A 24862-nucleotide genomic window follows, 5' to 3' on the forward strand; every position below is an offset into this window, starting at 1 on the left:
CACTTCCGAACTGTGTAAGAGAACAGCGCCTTGCCAGTTTAAAATGGTTTTACGAGCGCACACACCTAAAGCGCAAACACAGAAGCCAGCTGTCATAGCGCGTGTACTAAACGGAATCTTTAGCGTCTTATTTTAAAATGTCAAAAGCACACAATCCTGGTCTTAAAGGATTAGTTCACTTCAAAATGAAAATGTCCTGATATTTTATGCATGTTTTAACATTTAGCTAGCCTTATTTTTTATGTTGCTAGCATGGTTCTAACAGGAATTAGCATGTTTTAGCAAGTTGTCCTAAGCAAGTTGTTAAGCTTTGCTAGTGATTTTTGCAGTTATTTGGTAAAACTTTATTTTACAGTGTCCTTGTTACATGTTACATGTACTTACCATAGTAATAACAGTAAATTATGCATAATTACATGCAAATTACCCGTGTTTTTCCAACCTTCTACCCGTGAAAGTGCACTGGAACGGCAGTCAAACCCGTGACTTCCCACCCGTGAACTCGTATTAGATCGATGTACTCCCAGTTACGAGATCTGATGTCACATAGCTCGCGAAGCAACAATGGCAGCCCCCACGGATGCGGTGTTTATGAAACAAATATACAAATAACGTAAAATAAAAGGTATAACAGCTTCTCTTGCCATATGCGCCGTTTTTCTCCTCTGTTTACCTCAAATGAGCAAGGAGTAAGCACCTTTGGCGATAGAAATGATTGTAAATGAGCATAAGCCCCGTACTGTCCGCCATGCTTTGTTTACATCTAGCTACCACAATTCCGTGGGCTCAGGCAGTTTGGCGTGGCTTTGCCTGGAACGCTACAAAGTCGTAAGTCGTAGTTTGAAGTTGTAACTTACGGGCTCAAAAACTTGCCTGGAATGCAGCATTAGTACATGTAGTTCATTAATATTGCTCAGTAATTAAATATATCATTACACTGTAACAATGACACCATAAAATAAAGTGTAAAAAAGTTGACCCCCTCAATGAGAGTCTATGGGAATTTGGGATTGTTAGGAAGCCCAAGACAGGAGTCAGTTAGAAAATATATTGCAACGCGAGTCAGAACAGACTGAAGGTCTGAATCTAAGTTCAGTGCTTTCATCATAAATATGTATAATGGGTTAAAATGGTTAGTGTGTTCCTAAGAAACGTCTATGATGAAAATATCTCCAGTTCTCCAGTATCGATAATTGTTTATGTCAGGAGCACTGAAGCCTCCTCTGTTAATATGTTGAGTTGTCATTGAACTAACAACTGATCTCCTCTCAGTAGACAAGCTATCGAGCGAACGCATTAAACTAGTGATGGAGCACATATGGAAGCTGCAGGAGTTCTGCAACAGCATGGCTAAGCTCCAGACAGACGGATATGAATATGCATATTTAAAAGCCATCGTCCTCTTCAGTCCAGGTACATGTACCCTTAAATTCCTCCAGGAAGGCCAGAATGTTGCATTTGAAACAGTTGTAATACCCTTATAAACTCACAGCTGATCCGTTTCTTCTCAAGATCATCCAGGCTTGAGTAGCTGTAGCCAGATTGAAACGTTCCAGGAAAAAGCGCAGATGGAGCTCCAGGACTATGTGGAGAAGACCTATCCCGATGATACCTACAGGTCTGCTCCTTATTAAAGTGATGTTCTGGGTGAAATGCATCTCTATCAACAGCGTTTGTGACATGCTGTCAGTTACCACAAGGATTTTAAAGTGTCCCTATTATGCTATTTTAAAGGTTCCTAATTGTGTTTTGGAGTCTCCTAGAATAGCTTTACATGCATCCAAGGTCAAAAATCACTTTCATTTTCAGGGCTCCAGACTGGGACCAACTGGTGGAATTTCGCAACCTTTTTTCCTGCTGGTGCAACTCAATTTTGTTAGAGGTCGCACTGTTGCCCAACTGATAAAATCTGCTATTTCTGTTACATATGAGAAACATCAAATGGCAAACGAAATGAAAGCGGAATGGAACGGCACTGCTCGTTTCTCAGCTCAGAGCAATAATAGACATAATCATACACGGGCTGTAGCTCATACTACACAGCGCTGGGAGATCCCATAGATATCACATTAAATAGCGCTGATGTGGAAACCAGGAGAAACATTGCGCCATGAATGAACAAGTTCAGGAAGGCTTTATAATCCACAAATCACCAACATTCACCATGGATTTAATGTAGTAATGCTAACTGTAACCATGGTATTGTGGCAGCAATAGTGTTTTTTACATTATTCATCTCAGGGTTTGTACAACCTTTTAAGATTGAAATTCAAGCACTTTTCAAGGGCTTCACACTTTTTCCAGCTCTTCAAAGCCCTAAATATTATCCAATTTTAATGTTATTTTTATTGTAAGGATTTGTAAAAAAAATTAAAGTTTAAAGATGTAGAAAAACAAAAATACAATTTGTGGAAAATAAACACTTTTATTTAAAAAAGACATGAAATGACCACTATAACCAGTAGATGGTGGCAGAGGAGCACTGATTGACTTATTAGCCATTTCCTCTCCTTAATATATGGGGAAAAAGTAGGAAAGTCACAAAGTCTCATGAAAAACAAAAACTTTAATTTGAATTGTGACTGAATTACGCAGAAAACAAGTAAAGAGCGCTCCTTTTATAATCACTGAAGCTGTGTCAGTTCAGTGTGATGCTATAAAAGAACAATGGTACATTTAATAAGAGTAGAACATTATTTTTTCCCTATAAAATTTCTGTTGTTAATGAAAGTTAATTTGATCTGCATATCAATTGAAGCTCAGTGCTTCAATGTTTCCAATCAATTTCCAATAATATGTAATATTATTAGAAACTGCACTTGTTAAAGGGTTAGTTCACCCAAAAATGAAAATTCTGTCATTAATTACTTATCCTCATGTCGTTCGACACCCGTAAGACCTCCGTTCATCATCGGAACAGAAATGAAGATATTTTAGTTGAAATCCGATGGCTCTGAAAGGCCTCCATTGGCACAATGGCACGGTTCCCTCTCAAGACCCTTAAAAGGTACTAAAGACGTCGTTACAAAATCCATCTCACTACAGTGGTTCTAAAATAACTTTATAAATCGGCGAGAATAGTTTTTGTGCGCAAAAAAACACTAAATAACGACTTACATAGTGATGACGATTTCAAAACAAGGCATCATGAAGCTTCAAATCGTTATGAATCAGCGAGTCGATTCAGCGGTTTGAATCGCCAAATTTCAGCAGTTTGGCGGTTTGACACGCGATCCGATTCATGATTCGACTCACTGATTCATAACGCTTCGAAGCTTCATGATGCCTTGTTTTGAAATCGTCATCACTATACAAGTCGTTATTTAGGGTTTTTTTGCGCACAAAAACTATTCTCGCCGATTTATAAAGTTATTTTAAAACCACTGTAGTGAGATGGACTTTGTAACGACGTCTTTAGTACCTTTTAAGGGTCTTGAGAGTGAACCGTGCATTGTGCCAATGGAGGCCTTTCAGAGCCATCAGATTTCAAATAAAATATCTTCATCTCTGTTCCGAAGATGAACGGAGGTCTTACGGGTGTCGAACGACATGAGGATAAGTAATTAATGACATTATTTTCATTTTTGGGTGAACTAACCCTTTAATGTAAAAATTGTATTATTAACTTTATGATTAAAAATCCCCGTCCAGTGCTACCAAAGCAGGTATTTTGGCAGAAATAGTTGAGTGTTTTTGTTATATATTATGCATTCTCAGCCAATGAAGGCCATAGGCTGGCATTATGCAAATTAGTTACAAGCCTACGCAGGTTCAGCAGGAAGTGAGACTGGAGTTACTGGCGACTCGTTTCAGTTCAGAATCGCTGACTGGTCCTTCCAAGTCACTTCCTTCAGAGGCTAGGCGAGGCTCCTCTTTAGCATTCGGAGAACAGGTAAATGGAACAGGCTAGCAAGTGCACGTCATTGCGTCATTACATCAGTGAAAAGGTCCGTTAGCCATCAATAACGTAATTTGTATAATATCAATACGGTAGTCATTTGTACTGGCATTTAAACGTTAAACTTTACTTATATTTACTATGGTTATAACAAATGTTTGGTGACGTATATATTGCCCCGTTAACGCTCCGACTCTGCCAACGTCCGATATTTTGTATTTTTTGAACAAGATAGCAAAGCTGCGCGCATAGGATTGTGGGTGATTTGAGAGCGCGAAGTGCGCGAAGTCTACTCGTATGCATCCTTTCCTGTATATGGCATATTTTTCGAAGGAAGGACTCAGACCTTGGTTGAAATTCCGAGGATCCTCGACATTGGAACAGCCCTTCGACGGCTGTCGATGACGTAGCATCCTCGGAATTCTGGCTTCCGAGGATCCTTCCTTGACATTGAGAAACACCTAATAACTCCATTTATATGCACTTTGATCTTTAAAACTTTGCAGACCTTTTACATTCACAAACAGCTTTATTACACACTACATGAAAAGTAATATCTGAAAATGCATAATAGAGGCACTTTACCAGTTTTAAGGAAAAATGTTCGCAATGCCCTTATAGTGGGAATGCAGAATGCACTTTTGCACCCATAATAACATGGCCTGTACTGTCCACGACAGTGCTGTTGAGATGCTAATGAATTGCATGCCTTCTTGGACACAAGTGTCTTAAACCCCGTTTACACCTGTTATTAAGATGCGTTTTGGTTGATCAAATCACAAGTAGACGAGGGAGACACATTCCCGTTTACACCTGGTGCTCTTTTGTCCACTTTCAACCACTTCTGTCCTGATTTATTCGAGGGGAGGGTCTATGGGTGAGTAAATGTATGGGCTTTTTCAGATCTTTAGATCTAATGGACAAAATAAGATCATCCAATGTACATATGAACACGACGCTTCCCATAATGTTTATGCATTAGGGCAGTCGGTGGAAAGTAGGGCGTCTTTTAGAAGCTGTTCGAAGACATTCATTGAGCGCTTACACTACGAAGGCAGTACGGTCGAATGTGTTTTCCACTACCTCTGGAAAGTGGACAAGCTCAAAACATTCAGACCCCGTTTACACCTGTATTTAGCGTGATCCAATTGACCAAAACGCATCTTCATACCAGAAGTAAACAGGGCCTAAAGTATAGTTTCCATAAAGCAAACCTCACCCACAGGAATTAGCTGGATAGTTAAACTTCACTACGTTTAAATTCTCTGGAACATCAACTTGCTTTGTATGTATATTTATCTAATCATGTTTGTTCTTTGCTTTTGGAAACATAATTTTTTATGTGGTTACTGACAACGTGCCCCATTTGCTGTTCACTGAGCTGAGGTTGTATTTCATTTAGGCTGCATCTACATTAATCCGGATACATTTGAAACACATTTTTCATTCTATGTTTAGGCCTTCCGTCCACAAAGAGACAGCGTTTTTTGTCCATTGAAAAGTGGAAAAAAATGTGGTAAAACATTGACTGTGGGCTGTAAAAAGACATAGATATCTGCCTGGTCTCTTGCTATCATCTCATTGAGCTTTTATTATGTTTTATACATGAGTAAGATGATTTCCATGTGGACAAGAAACCTTTGGCAAACGCTTAAAAAACGGCGTGTTTTGAAATGAAAAAGGCATTTCCGGGTTAATGTAGTAACCTTAGGTGTTTGTTAATTGGCTGATGTGTTAATCTGCTCTCATTAATTGATGTGGCAGGTTGGCCCGAATCCTGTTGCGTTTGCCAGCGTTGCGGTCGATGAGTTCCAATATAACCGAGGAGCTGTTTTTCACCGGCCTTATTGGCAACGTACCGATCGACAGCATCATCCCATATATCCTTAAAATGGAGACTGCGGACTACAACAGCCAAATGACAGGCCCCGCCGTGTGATCGTAACTCCCATCATCCCTCGACTCAAATATATCCCGTTATATTGAACCGACCAACAAGCTCTACCTCAAGAGGAGCTGCAACAGGGGAAGCCTTTCAGTGTGTGACCGTTACCCTAGAAATACTGTGTTGTAGTTTACAGAAAGGTGCATTATGGGACTTTGAGTTCCCAAGGACAGGACATTTGCCTCAAAAATTAAACAAATGCCTTTCTTTTTTAAAGCATCATTTAAAAACAGTTGAGCACTTCATGATGATTCCATTGGATACAATCCAAGACGATGTTTTAAACCTCCATCATTTTTTTTTACTTATGAGAACAATATCTACAGCAATGGGCTGTTGAACGATCCTTTCCCATGGAAGACGCGATCCTCGATTGAATGTAACAGTTGATATCAAGACAGTTCTCTGGATCCCTGGATTTAGACTCCAACGAAAACATATCTAGGTCATATTTTACAGCTCGGATCTGGTTTAATAATGCAGTTATTGACGTGAACGGGAATATTCTGTTTCCCACAGCTCATTTTTGCTCTGTACTGTCACTTCTGCCGTCATGACAATCAGCTTCTCCTCAATATCCTTTATTTATTATTTCACCGAGTCCAACTCTAAAGTCCATACAAATGTAGATGGTCTGATTTGCTTGATTTCAAAAATCATCTTGTGTTATTAAATGACATATTTGATCTGTATCTTTATAGCACTCGACCGCTGCTGCGATGTACAAAAGGTGTCATTTCAGATGTAATATATGCACAACCATGATGGTTTAATGCAATTAGATTACTAACATGCTTTAATTTGCAGATCTGTGCACAGTTAGACTTTTGTAAATTTGGTCGTCATTTCAAAACAACAGAATGTGTCATTTTGTCCAGATTTATAGCAACTGACATGCACTTATTTAACAGGATTTTTCTGAAGCAGAACTATTTTCACCTAGACTACATGGTAGCTTGAAAAGAAAAAGTAAATATACTTGAACTTCCAGACTATGTTAGCCTGACACATTATTGGTTAGTCGCATTGTTTTTTTATGTCCAAACTAACTATTAAATTATAAACCACACACTCCCACTGTAACATGGTAAAGCATGTTAAATCAGTGTATATTTAACCCTTAATGCCATACTTGTGAGGTGAGCAGAAGCATTTGAATGCTCTATAATTCATTTCAGTTTCAGTTTTCACCACCAACTGTGCAATCTGCCTAAGATCTGCCCAAAATGTGCCTCGTGTATTTGAAAACCTACAGACAACTGACAAAACTGGTGGTTTTGCATGCTTTGCTCATGCAGCAAGACGATTTTGGGCTATGGAAGCTTGTTTCAGCCACTGAATAATTTTTTTAATTAATTTAAAAAAGGTAATTGCAACTTTTTATTTCACAATTTCGACTTTTTTCTCTCAATCTCGCACACAATTGTAGTATAGTTATAAAGTCAGAATTGCATGGTATAAAGTTGCAATTGCAAATTATAGAGGTATAATGTCAGAATTGCGATCTAAAGTCAGAATTGCGAGATATAAAGTCAGAATTTAGATATAAAGTTAGAATTGAGATATAAAGTCAGAATTTAGATATAAAGTTATAATTGAGATATAAAGTCAGAATTGCGAGATATAAAGTCAGAATTGAGATATAAAGTCAGAATTGCGATCTAAAGTCAGAATTGCGAGATATAAATTCAGAATTGAGATATAAAGTCAGAATTGCGATATAAAGTCAGAATTGCGAGATATAAAGTCAGAATTGAGATATAAAGTCAGAATTGCGATCTAAAGTTAGAATTGCGAGATATAAAGTCAGAATTGAGATATAAAGTCAGAATTGTGATATAAAGTCAGAATTGAGATATAAAGTCAGAATTGCGAGATATAAAGTCAGAATTGCGATATAAAGTCAGAATTGAGATATAAAGTCAGAATTACGAGATATAAAGTCAGAATTGTGAGACAAAGTCAGAATTGTGAGACAAAGTCAGAATTGTGAGATATAAAGTCAGAATTGTGAGATATAAAGTCAGAATTGCGATCTAAAGTCAGAATTGCGAGATATAAAGTCAGAATTTAGATATAAAGTTAGAATTGAGATATAAAGTCAGAATTGAGATATAAAGTCAGAATTGCGATATAAAGTCAGAATTGCGAGATATAAAGTCAGAATTGAGATGTAAAGTAAGAAATTGCAAGATATAAAGTCAGAATTGCGAGATATAAAGTCAGAATTGAGATATAAAGTCAGAATTGCGATATAAAGTCAGAATTGCGAGATATAAAGTCAGAATTGAGATGTAAAGTAAGAAATTGCAAGATATAAAGTCAGAATTGCGATATAAAGTCAGAATTGCGATGTAAAGTCAGAATTGTGTGATATAAAGTCAGAATTGAGTTATAAAATCAGAATTGCGATATAGTCAGAATTGTGTGATATAAAGTCAGAATTGTGAGATACAAAGTCAGAATTTAGTTATAAAGTCAGAATTGCGATATAAAGTCAGATTGTGTGGTATAAAGTCAGAATTGCGATATAAAGTCAGAATTGTGTGATATAAAGTCAGAATTGAGTTATAAAATCAGAATTGCGATATAAAGTCAGAATTATGTGATATAAAGTCAGAATTGCGAGATACAAAGTCAGAATTGAGTTATAAAGTCAGAATTGCGATATAAAGTCAGAATTGTGTGGTATAAAGTCAGAATTGCGATATAAAGTCAGAATTACGAGTTATAAAGTTAGAATTGCGATATAAAGTCAGAATTGCGTGATATAAAGTCAGAATTGCGAGATATAAAGTCAGAATTGCAATATAAAGTCAGAATTGTGAGATATAAAGTTAGAATTGCGATATAAAGTCAGAATTGCGTGATATAAAGTCAGAATTGTGAGATATAAAGTCAGAATTGCAATATAAAGTCAGAATTGTGAGATATAATTGTGAGATATAAAGTCAGAATTACGAGTTATAAAGTTAGAATTGCGATATAAAGTCAGAATTGCGTGATATAAAGTCAGAATTGCGAGATATAAAGTCAGAATTGCAATATAAAGTCAGAATTGTGAGATATAAAGTTAGAATTGCGATATAAAGTCAGAATTGCGTGATATAAAGTCAGAATTGTGAGATATAAAGTCAGAATTGCAATATAAAGTCAGAATTGTGAGATATAATTGTGAGATATAAAGTCAGAATTACGAGTTATAAAGTTAGAATTGCGATATAAAGTCAGAATTGCGTGATATAAAGTCAGAATTGCGAGATATAAAGTCAGAATTGCAATATAAAGTCAGAATTGTGAGATATAAAGTTAGAATTGCGATATAAAGTCAGAATTGCGTGATATAAAGTCAGAATTGTGAGATATAAAGTCAGAATTGCAATATAAAGTCCGAATTGTGAGATATAATTGTGAGATATAAAGTCAGAATTACGAGTTATAAAGTCAGAATTGCGATATAAAGTCAGCATTGTGAGATATAAAGTCAGAATTGTGAGTTATAAAGTCAGAATTGCGAGATATAAAGTCAGAATTGCGACATAAAGTCAGCATTGTGAGTTATAAAGTCAGCATTGCGATATAAAGTCAGCATTGCGATATAAAGTCAGCATTGCGAGATATAAAGTCAGAATTGTGAGTTATAAAGTCAGAATTGCGAGATATAAAGTCAGAATTGCGACATAAAGTCAGCATTGTGAGTTATAAAGTCAGCATTGCGACAAAGTCAGCATTGCGATAATAAAGTCAGCATTGCGATATAAAGTCAGAATTGCGACATAAAGTCAGAATTGCGAGATATAAAGTCAGAATTGCGAGATATAAAGTCAGAATTGCGAGATATAAAGTCAGAGTTGCGAGATGAAAAACCTTTTTTAATGTTTTTATTGTGCCTGAAACAAGCTTCCATTTTGGGCTGAACTCTGAGTCTAAATACATTTCTTGTGAATCAAGTAAAAACATTACTATAAAGTGATTGCTGTTGAATAGATGTCCATTGACAAGTATATCATTATAATCAAGAGAGTATATCCCCTTTGTAAATGAGCGTACAAACATTGACATCAATTTTTATTCATCAGCAATTTCAATTTGAAAATGAATCTTTAACTGCTCAAACCCTGTCTAATAGTTCTGACCTCTATAAAAGGAGAGGTTTCTGTTTCCCATAAGAGTTTATTGTTTTTTTCATTCATCCCTACTTGGTCTCAAGGATTATTTATGTCCAAAAGAAAAGATATTTATTGTTTGAAAAGCATGACCCATACAAGCAGTTTTGATATGCTTTTAACACTGGCAGACAAATGTTTTAAACTAAACTGTGTATGTATCTTAAGATGCCTAAAGGTTTTGATTTCAATCCATCAGTGACTGGTTTATAGGTGTTGTAATGCCATGCTGTAATTCTGTTTTTATCTGTCTGTGAGACGATAAGAAAAGCTGTGCATGAACTAGCTTATACCTTTTATTAAATTCTATACTGATGTGGAGTTTAAATACTGTGGCTTAAGAAAAAAATATTTACAGTGCATTTAGAAAGTATAATATTCTGACCTTTTTATTTGAATTCCTTACATTTTATTATGCTGCAACCTTATGCTAAAATGCTTAAATTAATCCTAATAACAAGTGATAGCTACACCCAGATTTGTGATAACGTTGCGATATGTTTTAAAGAGTCAGACCCTCTGCTATGACATTTGACATTTATTTCAGGTTTATCCCATGTCTCTGGATCATCTTTGAAATGTTTCTACCGTTTGATTGGAGCCCATCTGTGAAAATTCAGTTGATTTTTTTTATGAGTTGGAAATGCGCGCTTGGCTGGAGCTAAACTCGGCTGAAGACGGCCCTCCAGGAACAGGGTAGGACACCGGTAAAACACACCTGAACCAGCTAAACAAGGTCTTCAGAGGCCTGTTCCATAAAGTGCACTAAGAAAATTTGGGATTACAGTCCAAAACCTGACTTGAATTAACCTAACACATCAGTCAGGGCTAAAGCGGTTCCAAAAAGGACCATAATTTGACCCAGGCTCAGTGAGTCAAGACAAAGTCCCTTTCAGGAACGTCATTTCACTTGGCGGCCATCTTTGAAACGCCTCTCCGGCGGTTATTTCAGTCATGCAAGTGCAGCTCCAGTCTTACTGGACTTACAGTCTTACCAAGCTTACGATTAAATTTCACCAATGAAATCTGACAACTGTATCATAAATGGGGTTTCTTATGCTCAAATAGTGTTAACAATCTTCGTCAGGCTGCGCAGTCCCAGCACGCGTCTCAGAACACTGCCTGTTTCTATAGCATCTGAAGCTTCTAACTAATGGCAGCTGCAGTGACGCGTGACTTTACCAATCAGCGATTGGCTCTTTTATTTAGAAGGTGGGAGTTATTCCGCCACTTTCTCCCATTCATAGTAATACGAGTGCGCCGTCTTTCTATATCCTCCTATACACCGACCAGGCATAACATTATGACCTAATATTGTGTTGGTCCCCCTTTTGCTGCCAAAACAGCCCTGACCCGTCGAGGCATGGACTCCATTAGACCCCTGAAGGTGTGCTGTGGTATTTGGCACCAAGATGTTAGCCGCAGATCCTTTAAGTTCTGTAAGTTTGTGGCAGGGCCTGTTATCCTGCTGAAAGAGGCCACAGCCAACAGGGAATACCGTTTCCATGAAAGGGTGTACATGGTCTGCAACAATCCTGAGGTAGGTGGTACGTGTCAAAGTAACATCCACATGGATGGCAGGACCCAAGGTTTCCCAGCAGAACATTGCCCAAAGCATCACACTACCTCCGCCGGCATGCCGTCTTCCCATAGAGCATCCTGGTGTCATGTGTTCCCCAGGTAAGCGACGCACACGCACCCGTCCATTCACGTGATGTAAAGGAAAACGTGATTTATCAGACCAGGCCACCTTCTTCCATTGCTCCGTGGTCCAGTTCTGATGCTAACGTGCCCACTGTTGGCGCTTTCAGCGGTGGGCGGGGTCAGCATGGGCACCCTGACTGGTCTGCGGCTATGCAGCCCCATACGGTGATGCACTGTGTATTCTGACTCCTTTCTATCAGAACCAACATTAACTTTTTGAGCTACAGTAGCTCGTTTGTTTGATCAGACCACACGGGCCAGTCTTCGCTCCCCACGTGCATCAATGAGCCTTGGCCGCCCATGACCCTTTCGCCGGTTAACCACTGTTCTTTCCTTGGGCCTTTTTTGACAAATACTGACCACTGCAGACCAGGAACCCCACAAGAGCTGCAGTTTTGGAGATGCTATGACCCAGTCGTCTAGCCATCACAATTTGACCCGTGTCAAACTCACTCAAATCCTTATGCTTGCCCATTTTTCCTGCTTTTAACACATCAACTTTGAGGACAAAATGTTCACTTGCTGCCTAATATCCCACCCACTAACAGGTGCCGTGATGAAGAGATAATCAGTGTTATTCACTTCACCTTTCATAATGTTATGCCTGATCGTGTAAACAGGTATACTCTAATTCTCCATCTGTAAATGTTAGAAAGTCATGCAAATATTTCCATTTTGCTGCACATGCGTGCCAAACAGAGCACAAAAACTCTAAAATATACATTTTGCTAAAATATTTGTTGTTGGACATTAAATGTGCCATATGTCAATATGTAGAATTTTAAATCCACAAGTAAGTGTATTTTTTTATGATAGCAGTAACTGTAAAGGGACTGTGATTTTGTTATTTTCATTTTGGTTTTAAAGATTGTAATGTTCTACTATAACCATAAAAGGTTAGCTGCCATAAACAAAACCATAGAGAAACATAAAGATTTGATATTATACAATATAATTAAACACGTTTTTAGGTCTATATTGTATAATGTATCATTGTTTGTAGCCTATTTATTTGATGTAGTATTTACGTAGATTTTCTGCAGGTATAGTCTATTTATTTCTTGATTGATAGTGGCTAATAAAGTCAAATAATGAGACCGGTTCACACAGAACGCGTTTTTGCTGTTATACGTGAGACCCAGGTAAAGTGCAAAATCTATGGACGTTTTTTTAGAGCGCCATGTGATGCCATGCGCGAGACGCAAGCTAAAGTTAATAAAACAAAATTGTAGTAGTTTTGTGTTTATATTTATTCTTGCATTTGATTGTGCTTTTGTTTATTGCAACAAACCATGAAGTATGTATTTGTATATGAATGGATTTATTTAGTTTAGTCTATCAAATCCCTCCATTGTGTGTGTGTGAGACAGGCGATTGTTCGTTCCTCCAGTCCTTTAGGTGGCGTGGCACGGCGCGTGCAATTGACGTCATCAATACGCGCGAGGCAGGAGCAGCATGAGCTGAAGTGTAGGGATCATCAGTGTTACACAAATTATTCATATAATCATGCCGATGAAGGGAAGATTTCCCATACGGAGGACGCTGGAGTATCTGCAGAAAGGAGAAGTCGTTTTTAAAAAGTCGGTGAAGATTATGACTGTCAATTATAACACACACGGAGATCTGAGTGAAGGAGCAAGGTCAGAAAACATCTGATGACTTTATGTGACACTTTAAAGAAATGTCTTATTGAAAGAGTGTTAGTCGTTTTCACTGTCAATATGTCGGATACAAATGCATATGTGTGGTGTAATGTCAGAAGAAGGGTAAAAAAAAAATCTGGATAGATGTTACAAAGTCACTCATGTATGTGAAGGATCACCATAGCATGAGTAACACCATAGCAACCAACCAGAACACTCTAGTAACACCATAGCAACCACACAGAACACTAGCAACACCATAGCAACCACCCAGAACACTCTATCAACACCATAGCTACCCAGAACACTCAGGCAAAACACCATAACAACCACCCAGGACACTTTAGCAACACCATAACAATCACTCAGAACACTTTAGCAACACCATAGCCACACAGAACACTCTAGCAACACCATAGCAACCATCCAGGACACTCTATCAACACCATAGCTACCCAGTACACTCTAGCAACACCATTACAACCACCCAGGACACTCTAGCAACACCATAACAACCACTCAGAACACCATAGCCACCCAGAACACTCTAGCAACACCATAGCAACCACCCAGAACACCATAGCAACCACCCAGAACACCGTAGCAACCCAGAACACTCTAGCAACACCATAACAACTACCCAGGACACTCTAGCAACACCATAACAACCACTCAGAACACTTTAGCAACACCATAGCCACCCAGAACACTCTAGCAACCACCCAGGACACTCTAGCAACACCATAGCAACCACTCAGAACACTTTAGCAACACCATAGCCACCCAGAACACTCTAGCAACCACCCAGGACACTCTAGCAACACCATAACAACAACAGCCACCCAGAACACTCTAGCAATGCCATAACAACCACCCAGAACACTCTAGTAACATCATAGCCAACACCCAGAACATCTTAACAACCACCAAGCAACACCAAAGCAACTGCCCAGAACCTAGCAAGTAGCAACCACTCAGAACAGCATAGCAACTTCCCAGAACACCTTAGCCACCACCTAGCAACTGCCCAGAACACAATAGCAACTGCCTAGCAACCACCTAGAATCACCCTAGCAACCGAGTGCCGAGTTTTGCCACTGCAAGCACCACTCACATTTTCTTCAGGAAATGTACATTCTAGTCACTCAAGAATGTGATGGATAATGTTCATGTGTTCGACAGGAAGTTTGTGTTCTTCAACATTCCTCAAATCCAGTACAAAAACCCCTGGGTTCAAATAATGATGTTCAAAAACATGACGCCATCACCTTTCCTGCGGTTTTACCTCGGTAAGTGCTTTATTATTCTCAGTATTGTTTTGTTACGGTCTTTATCCTCTAAATTCTGAGTGTGTGTTCAGATGATGGAGAGCAAGTGCTGGTGGATGTGGAAGGAAAGCCCCATAAAGAAATCACACACCATGTGAAGAAGATCCTTGGCAAGCCGGAGTAAGTCGCAGTTCATGATGTGCTTTAGAGAGTCCATGAGATCAAACTTGCGTTGCACTTTATATTAGGTGTCTTTCACTACTTTATGGAAATGTTTCGGCTGCGTCTGTGTTCTTTAAAGGGTTAGTTCACCCAAAAATGAAAATTCTGTCATTAATTACTCACCCTCATGTCGTTGGACACCCGTAAGACCTCCGTTCATATTCGGAACACAAATGAAGATATTTTAGTTGAAAGCTGATGGCTGAGAAAGGCTTCACACAGGCCTCCATTGGTATTCAGTACATTGACACTTCCAAGATCCATGAAAGGCACTTAAAACGTCGTTACAAAGTCCATCTCACCACAGTGGCTCTACAATAATCTTACGATGCGACGACAATAGTTTTTGTGCGCAAAAAAAAATCAAAATAACACCTTTATCCAACTTGTTCTCGACTTCCGTGTGTGCCTCCACGACGCATGCGCGAGAATATGACGTAGATCCAGCGTTCGGACATATGACCCAGAAGTGATTTGTTTACGAGCAGAGGAAGACGCGTGTGTCTAAGCTGTTGGATTCTACATTGATCGTGCTTTAGGTCTCGGCGTAGTGCTCAAAATGGGGCTTAAGTGTGCATTTCATGGATTCCCGAACACCGGCGCTACGTCATATTCTCGCGCATGCGTCGTGGAGGCATACACGGAAGTCGAGAACAAGTTGGAAAAAGGTGTTATTTTTATTTTTTTTTTGCGCAAAAAAACTATTGTCGTCGCATTGTAAGATTATTGTAGAGCCACTGTGGTGAGATGGACTTTGTAACGACGTTTTAAGTGCCTTTCATGGATCTTGGAAGTGTCAATGTACTGAATACCAATGGAGGCCTGTCTGAAGCCTCTCTCAGCCATCAGCTTTCAACTAAAATATCTTCATTTGTGTTCCGAATATGAACGGAGGTCTGACGGGTGTCCAACGACATGAGGGTGAGTAATTAATGACAGAATTTTCATTTTTGGGTGAACTAACCCTTTAATGTGTGTCGTCAGTAGATCACACGCAGAACTTTACAATCCCATCTGCGCTTTTATGGGATTGCGCGCTAACACTAATTTGCCCTGTTTGGTAAATCGGAGTGCATTGTTGGTAAAGTCCGTTGGTGCTTCAGTGACTACTTTGTTCAGAGAAGCTGTCAATCATAACGTCACACCCCTGTTTTTATCATATTTGCACAGTCTAATCTAAAGGCCTTTGCGATGTTAAATTGCGTTTTCCCTGAAGGGCGTGTCCGTGGCGGCCTCGCAAAGCTCGCACGCGCGCACCCACAAGCCAGTACGTGCATCAGCAAAACTTCACCTGACTTCACCATGCCTGAATCAGCATGTTCAAAACTTCCGCGATTGTATTTTTCCTTCAAATGACCAGTCAAGAGAGCACCATTCCTGTCGGGTCCAATATCGAAGACACACCATCGTTTATAATCTCATTCTGTCGCTGGATCTTCATTAAAAATAAAGTTCAACTAAATATTAATATAATATTAATATTAACCTAATATTGGAATCCGGATGAAGTTTATGCGGCATGTTTATTACTTTGAAGTTCGAGCCGGTTTAGCTCCACGTAGGTCTTTGTTATTTATCTATAACATGTCATGCGCGAGTCGGTGGGCGGGGCTACAGAATCAGGCTTTCTTCTTCTTCGGTTAAGGCGGCTTTTCACTGCTCTCTGACGTCACAGGGAAGCACATTCGCAGATTGGTCGTTTGCTGAGTCAGCTGTCAATAAAAGCTTTTCTGATGCTGCGTTCACACCAAACGCAAATAGAGCTCTTGAATATTTTGAATTTATTTGCACGTATAAATCGAGCGTTTGAAGCGAAATAGACACGCGTTCAAGTAGCCTGGTTAAAACCAGACCATTCTCAGTAGTAACTGAGTTATGGTCTGGCAAAGCTTCATAGACTCCGAAAAAATCATTTCCAAAGGGGCGTCACCAACGGGCGTCGCTCAAATGCCTCTCGGCGCAATCGGATAGACCTAAAACCAATCAGAGTGATGAGGGAGATGACGTATGCAGAGTGACGCAAAAACACCATAGCTCTATCAACACCATAGCTACCCAGAACACTCAGGCAAAACACCATAACAACCACCCAGGACACTTTAGCAACACCATAGCAATCACTCAGAACACTTTAGCAACACCATAGCCACACAGAACACTCTAGCAACACCATAGCAACCACCCAGGACACTCTATCAACACCATAGCTACCCAGTACACTCTAGCAACACCATAACAACCACCCAGGACACTCTAGCAACACCATAACAACCACTCAGAACACCATAGCCACCCAGAACACTCTAGCAACACCATAGCAACCACCCAGAACACTCTAGCAACACCATAACAACCACCCAGGACACTCTAGCAACACCATAACAACCACTCAGAACACCATAGCCAACCAGAACACTCTAGCAACACCATAGCAACCACCCAGAACACTCTAGCAACACCATAGCAACCACCCAGGACACCATAGCAACCCAGAACACTCTAGCAACACCATAACAACTACCCAGGACACTCTAGCAACACCATAGCCACCCAGAACACTCTAGCAACTCCATAGCAACCACCCAGAACACTCTAGCAACACCATAGCAACCACCCAGGACACCATAGCAACCCAGAACACTCTAGCAACACCATAACAACCACTCAGAACACTTTAGCAACACCATAGCCACCCAGAACACTCTAGCAACCAAACGCAAATAGAGCTCTTGAATATTTTGAATTTATTTGCACGTATAAATCGAGCGTTTGAAGCGAAATAGACACGCGTTCAAGTAGCCTGGTTAAAACCAGACCATTCTCATTAGTAACTGAGTTATGGTCTGGCAAAGCTTCATAGACTCCAAAAAAATAATTTCCAAAGGGGCATCACCAACGGGCGTCGCTCAAATGCCTCTCGGCGCAATTGGATAGACCTAAAACCAATCAGAGCGATGAGGGAGATGACGTATGCAGAGCGACGCAGAAACATTTGGCCGTCTCTCAATATGCGTTCTTGTCTGTACTTGTGTTCTCAAATAGGAAATGTCCCCGGTTTCCATTTCAGAAATCTGGTCACCTTACCTAAACCACATATTAATATTTAATATTAGGGGTGCTCCGATTGATCGGCAACCGATCTCGATCGGTCGATAATCGCTTTGGGATGATTGATCGGCGGTCTCCAAAAAGGCCGATCTCATGAACCGATCGCATGCTGACGACACATAAAACCCGCACCTGCCGTGAGAGCTAGGGCATGATACGCAGCGACACCGTCTCATTCTCTTTCCAGCGCAGGTAAAATAATTATAATGCTGAAGGTGAGGTACAATTCATATTTCTATATTAAATAACTTACGCAGTCATTTGAAAACTTTTTGTGGGACGTAAGTTCACAAACAGCGCGCGTGAATCACCGCGTGCGCACGCTCTCTCCCTTTCAAAATGCTCAAATGGCTTCACATCAGCGCATCGCATGTGCACTAAAATCGAGCTGCACAGTTGACACAGGATTTGCCACTTTGCACAATCGAGGCAGTGTCATATTGTCACTAAAGTTTATCATTTGCATTTATTTTTAAGTCTTGCCAGTGTTCAAACCGCTCAGCACTCGCGCGCACGGTCTGGAGAGACACACACACACACACACAGGCCATCTCACAAAAAGCTTGCGAGTACAAATTGCACTGAAATGGTCAGATACACACAAATGTAAGTACTAAATGAGCGTCTTGACGAGTGTGCACGTAAACCCCGTCGTGACTCGTGAGTGAACATTTTGTGCTACTGCATGTAACCGTATCCGTGTTCGCTCTTAAAGTGACAGCTGTCGAATAAACTGCTGCTGTCTCTGAGTTTCTCTTTGTCTTGTGTTGTTTGATGAACCTTTATGACACTCACTGCTCTTGAATTACTAACTTTTGCTACCTTAAGTGTAAGGATTAATCTAATTTAATTTATTCAGGGAAGACCAATATTAATTTACATTTGATTTCTTATTAAATGTCTTTAGTATTTCTTACCTCAATACTAATGTTAGACCTACCTGAAAAATTGTTTTTAAAAACAAAAATGCACTGCATGATCCAATATTTAGGTGATAATTATATACATTTATTAAATACATTTATTTGGGAAAGATGGCCTACAGTAGCCTTAAGTTATCTCATTTTCTAAAATAAACACTTGGTGGTTCTTCAAGATCTTGACTCAGTTAATTTAGAGTTAGTTTCATTTCTACAAATGGTGAAAACTCTGCAAGATTATAGATAAAAGATTGCCATTCTGTGATCGGCAATCGGCAGATCATGATCTTGGTGATCGGCCCCAAAAATGCTGATCGGAGCATCTCTATTTAATATATTATTTTTAAAATGTAAACGAAAAGAGGCAGGGTGTTTTATACTTCGTTTTATTATAAATATATAAGATAATCAATGTAGGCCTAGCTACGCGTTGCCTGAACCACATTCGTGTGGCTGTTATGTTTAAGATTTTTATTTTTTATGAAATGAGGCAGTGGTGTTTTATGACATATTTCGTACGCAAACTTCTGACTTGCGTCCGTGACTTGCCAAGTTTGACTCCGGAGAACGAACTCCCGAGGACAGGAGGAAACTAGTCCGCCTACAATGCTGACAGTATCACTCAGTATATATTTGTATATGTAGTGCAGGCAATGCATATTATCTTCAATGCATGTTTATAACAAAACGAAAAATAAAAAAACCCAGCCTCTTTTCGTTTACATTAAAAAAAACACACATAATATAGGCATATAATACAATATAGGCTATGATTACCACTGTAATAAATTAAATATGACATAAAACACAACCCAGTCTCTTTTTGTTAAATGTCAGTTTATGTGTGATCATCAATAGCAATTATAAAAGTAAGTAAAAGGTATTAGAAGCTATACAATAAATAAAGCAATTCAGTCAAAATCAGCGCTTGGAGACTACAACGGTAAAGTTTAATAGCTTAAAAATATAAAGTTATGAAACTTCACTTTGCCCTCAGATAAAAAAAACGATCTGTCTGGGAACAAATTATAGATTAATGAGAGCAAAAATCAGCCGTTAGATCTACACAAGACGAGACGAATCATATCTTATGTTTAACCACTACAGAGACATCAGAGCCAGCGGCAGACGACACAAGGACTGGCTGAGGAAAGGCGCCTCTCGGGGGGGTTGAGCGATTGAGCGCCGCTGAACCACTGGCGCTCACAACTCCGAAAACGGCAGATCAAATTTAAAAAAAGGCGCTCTCTTTATAAATAAACCACAGATTTGAGCTTTAAACAACTACATTCTCGCCTGAAAAGGACTTAAAACTATATTTTGTAAAACATTAACACTACCAGAGGGCTCTCGCTAAGACCCATTCGTATAGCCACCAAAGGGCCAAGCTGGTATCAGACTTTTGCCGAATCCAGTCGGTAAGACAGCGATAACATCGTTTTTAGATATGAAGGCTTCGAGTGTTGTTTTTTGCTCAGGTTTTAACGAAAAGGAAAAGTTTAAATCGCTTAAAACAGACGCGATAGCTGATTCGAACGAGTGATGCTCCACGGTGGCAAATCTGCTTCAACGTCGCTGCACTATCGTCATCGTGTAAAGCCCGCCCCAACGTTTCTATTTGGTGCAGCGATTTCTAGGGATTAGAAATGGGTTTGAATGGGGTCTTTGCCAGACTACTTGCAGAGCAAATCTAAATTTGCCGGAAGTTGTCTGGGTTTTCCCAGGCTAGCGTTCAAGACGCTCCAGGAGAAATATGTCATAAAACACCACTCTGCCTCCTCTCATTTTCATTTAAATATATATATTAACATTAATAGCCACACAAATGTGGTCCAAGCAACGCACTACCTACATTATCTTCACTGTATGTATATTTAAATATCCTAAAAAATTAAGTTATGAAACTTCTCTTTGCCCTCAGTCAAAACGATTTGGCAGACAACAAATTATAGATTCATGACACCAAAGATCGCCTGTTAGATCTACACAAGACGAATTCTATCTCATGTTTAACCACTACAGGACATCAGAGCCAGCGGCAAACGTCAGAAGGACTAGCCGAGGAAAGGCTGCTCTCGCCGGGGTTAATGAGCGCTGAGCGCCCGGTAGGGGTGGCACGGTTCACAAAACCCACAGTTCGGTTCGTCTCACGGTTTTAGGGTCACGGTTTTCGGTTCTGTACGGTTCTTGTTGTTGTTGTTTTTTAATAGTTAACACTCCAGAAATTTACTTCAGCATATTATATATATATAGCTTAATCATCCACAATTTAGGATACAGTAATAAAAAAATTGTTATATCAAGTTGTTTCCTAACTGGCTGTCTACTGAGTCCGAGACATTGGCGTAACATTTTTCATGTTAATCATATCAATTTTGATCAGAACAATGCACAGTGGCTTTAATTCAGCTGACCTGATGAACAAATTTCACCATGAAGTGTTCCGTGTGTTTCATAAATCACCATATGACATCCAGCGCTGTGAAAAGAAAAATACACGAAAACACAACACTGCCAGAAGTTTTTGGCCAAACTTCAAAGGCATGTTTAAATGATTAAAACTAGAAACTATTAAATGTTAAATTTTACAGGGGTCGGAGGAGAAGACCGGAAAATGTGACATAATGGACAATAGTCGTCTGTATTTGCAATACACGAGCCGCGGTTCAGCTGCGCGAGACAAACACTGCCAGTGTGTGTATGCGCAACGGGCGCGCGCGTCTCCCGTTCTCCGCACTGCATCTGCCCTGCCTGCTATACGACACTGGCGCATTCTCCAACAACTCCGGGCAGCCTTCCTTATCTCTCCCACTTGCATTTCTACACGTGACGTGACCTGCAGCACTCCACTTTTACTTTACTGTATGTCCACACACACCTCTTATTTCGCGTGAAAAGGACACCCACTGTCTGAGGTAACATACGGGCACGAGGATGCATTGCGCATGCGTCGAACCGTGCGACGCACACACTCCGAACCGAGACAAGTGAACCGAACGGTTTGGTTTTTTTCCATGTACCGTGCCACCCCTAGTGCCCGGTGATCGCCTGGATCTCACAATTCCAATTTTTTAAATAGGTGCCCTCTTTATAAATAAACCACAGATTTGAGCTTTAAACAACTACATTCTCACCTGAAAAAGTCTTAAAACTACATTTTGTGACACAATAACAGTAGTATTTTAAAATTATGCGGGGTTGTCCACAGCGAATTGGACGCGCGTATAAATCGAGCGTTTGAAGCTAAATAGACGCGCGTTCAAGACGCTCAAGGAGAAATATGTCACAAAACACCACTCTGCCGCTTTTCATTTTCTTTAAAAAGATATAATAAGCATTAATAGCCACACAAATGTGGTCCAAGCAACGCCTACATTATCTTCACTGCATGTATATTTAAATATCCTAAAAAATAAAGTTATGAAACTTCTCTTTGCCCTCAGTCAAAACGATTCGGCAGACAACAAATTATAGATTCATGACACCAAAGATCGGCCGTTAGATCCACACAAGACGAACCACTACAGGACATCAGAGCCAGCGGCAAACGTCAGAAGGACTAGCCGAGGAAAGGCTGCTCTTGGTGGGGTTAACCAGCGCTGAGCACCCGCTGATCGCCTGGATCTCACAACTCCAAAAACACAAGAATAATTTTTTTAAATAGGTGCTCTCTTTATAAATAAACCACAGATTTGAGCTTTAAACAACTACATTCTCACCTGAAAAAGTCTTAAAACTACATTTTGTGACACAATAGTAGTATTTTTAAATTATGCAGAGTTTCTCATCACGTCACTTTACCACGTGACAGCAGCAAGCAGGCTCCTGATTGGTTAACGCGGCGCAAATAGACGCCAAAGTTCAGATTTTTCAACTCGCGCGCAGACGCGAATTTGCTTCAAGCGCGTGAATGCACAAAAAGCACCAAATAAAATCACTTGCGTTTGCGTGTGACCTTGTATATCTCAAAAGCTCAAAGGATAGTTGATATCTCAATTCATAACCCCTTTGCAAAAAAGGTTTAGAATCAGAACTGCCTTGTGTTACTGTGTAGTAGTTGTAGTGAAACTTACCTCACAGCACCACCTAGTGGCCAACCAGTGCTAATGCCAATGTTACCGTTCTCATCCTGGTCACATTGACCACAAAATGCCCTGATATAGTGAGATATAATGTGTATCTGTGCTCCGCTCACCCACTTCTGTCTCTTTCTGCCCACAGTAAAGTTCTTGAAGCTGAAGCTCTGGCTAAAATGGAGCTGTCAAACCCCGCTAACTTTGGGAACAAGAAATATTTCCTGCGGGAGTGTATGAGCGAAGTGGAGGGTCAAGTTCCTCATCCCGGCTTTGTCCCGCTTCCCAAAGAGATGACTGGCAAATACAGGGCCAAACTGGCTGCGTCCTCTGATGATTAAAAACTGTTACAGTGAACATGAGAAACACTTTGGACTCATCATGCTCTTTAATGTTTTTTTGGTGAGTGAACATGATTTTGTAAGTTTAACCTATAAACTGTGATGGACTATGGAAAGCAAACATATTCCTGGGTTAAATGAATACTTTCTGACCACATTTTCAGTCAGTCGTTTTTATTAATTATTAGTGTTACATTTATGATACCTGATATTGCTCGGTGTAAACACACAACATTATCCAAAAGCTACTGGACAGGTTGTTAATAACTCACAAATATGTTGCTCTGATGACAAAAATCACAAAAAGCATTTCATTCAGCCACTATATCTCACACTGTCTAAAGCTCTTCAAATACAGTATATATTCTGTACAGGAAAGCCTTGACGAGTTCATTTGATGTCTGTTTGTGATGGGTACAGTGAAGAATTAATAAAAACATGCAAACAAAACTGTGATTTAAGCATAACTTTAAGCACTAGTTCAACACTTTATATCACTCGATCTATTTGTAGAAGTGCTCAATCATTTAGGCGCAACTGAAATCAGTATATAAATAGAGAAAAATGATATATACAGATCTAAATTACATCTGACATGGATTAGACAAATCAAATTTTGTCTTCCAATCAAGAAAGAAATACATAACTGTTCAATAAACACAGTTCTCGTGTTTGAGTGAACAATCACTGTGATGTTTAAAGGGATAGTTCACACAAAAAGGAAAATGACCCCATGATTTATTCACCCTCAAGTCATCCTATGTGTGTATGACATTCTTCTTTCAGACGAATACAATCAGTTATATTAAAAATGTCCTGGCTCTTCCAAGCTTTATAATGGCAGTCCAAAAAAGTGCATCCATCCATTATGAAAGTGCTCCACACAGCTCTGGGAGGTTAATAAAGGCCTTCTGAAGCGAATCAATGGGTTTGTGTAAGAAAAACATCCATATTTAGCACGTTATAAAGTCAAATATCTAGCTTCCGGTGGATCGTATTCAACTCAAGCCTCGTGCCACTGGGATGATTATCGTGTGCTTATCTCCAGTGTTTTTCTACGCGTCTTAGTGTTCATTCCCAAGCGATTTTCACTAGCAATACGCCGAGTGAATGTGCAAATTCAGTCCCTGACAGTAGATGGCGCTTTTGATTTAATTGCTCACCTCAACATTCATCTTGCCTGAGGTATCAATCAAGCGGCAACCTCCTGCAGTTTCTCTTGAAGCAAATACGGAAGTATCTTAAACTGCAATTCATCGACTGACTGCTAGGGACAGGCTCCAGAAGGGAGCAGAATCTTATTGAGCCCCATGTTAAAATGCCCAACCTTACAGCAGAAAAAAACATGTTTTCAGCCTGGTTCAAATTGCGGTTTTGGTCTATACTGCTAATTTTGCCCTTTATGACAACTGTGAGGGGGGTGAATTTTTTTATAACTCATTTGTTTACATTATATAAAGCCTTAAAGTTCTGCATAATTAAGGGCGTGGCCACTTTGAGTGACAGGTGGATAGCCATTTATCTGCTGTCTGTTAGTCATCGCGTCACCTCAGCTCCGCCCACGTCTCGCCTCT

At 39.7% G+C, this 24862-nt stretch overlaps 2 protein-coding genes across 4 annotated transcripts in view; both read left to right on the forward strand.

The window, feature by feature from the left end:
• Positions 1-10008, forward strand: part of nr2c2 (nuclear receptor subfamily 2, group C, member 2) — a 51617-nt gene extending 41609 nt beyond the window's left edge. The window contains exons 13-15 of one of the 3 annotated variants that reach the window (XR_013817319.1): positions 1276-1413; positions 1493-1618; positions 5663-6647. Coding sequence is in view for 2 of the 3 variants with exons in the window: in XM_079827185.1 (XP_079683311.1) it covers positions 1273-1413; positions 1513-1618; positions 5663-5837 (422 nt within the window). In the remaining variant the exon portion in view is untranslated. Of the gene's footprint in view, positions 1-1272; positions 1414-1492; positions 1619-5662 lie in introns of all 3 variants that reach the window. The other 2 variants (XM_079827185.1, XM_079827186.1) reach the window with 2 other exon arrangements.
• A 3120-nt stretch (positions 10009-13128) lies between these two features.
• On the forward strand, positions 13129-23742 carry mrps25 (mitochondrial ribosomal protein S25). Its single transcript, XM_079826983.1, has 4 exons — positions 13129-13353; positions 14539-14645; positions 14717-14804; positions 23096-23742. The coding sequence occupies exons 1-4, from the start codon at positions 13220-13222 to the stop codon at positions 23286-23288; spliced, it is 522 nt and encodes a 173-aa protein (XP_079683109.1). The 5' UTR covers positions 13129-13219; the 3' UTR covers positions 23289-23742.
• Positions 23743-24862: the final 1120 nt, after the last annotated feature.

This window comes from Gobio gobio (assembly GCF_949357685.1).
Source record: "Gobio gobio genome assembly, chromosome: 10".
In the NCBI taxonomy this organism is placed as follows: domain Eukaryota; kingdom Metazoa; phylum Chordata; class Actinopteri; order Cypriniformes; family Gobionidae; genus Gobio; species Gobio gobio.

Bases quoted from the DNA above. Each gene is read 5' to 3' on its own strand.
- mrps25 (XM_079826983.1), top strand. From the start codon at position 13,220: ATGCCGATGAAGGGAAGATTTCCCATACGGAGGACGCTGGAGTATCTG. The intron at 13,354-14,538 runs GTCAGAAAACAT...TGTGTTCGACAG, and splicing joins GATCTGAGTGAAGGAGCAAG to GAAGTTTGTGTTCTTCAACA. The intron at 14,805-23,095 runs GTAAGTCGCAGT...TTCTGCCCACAG, and splicing joins AAGATCCTTGGCAAGCCGGA to TAAAGTTCTTGAAGCTGAAG.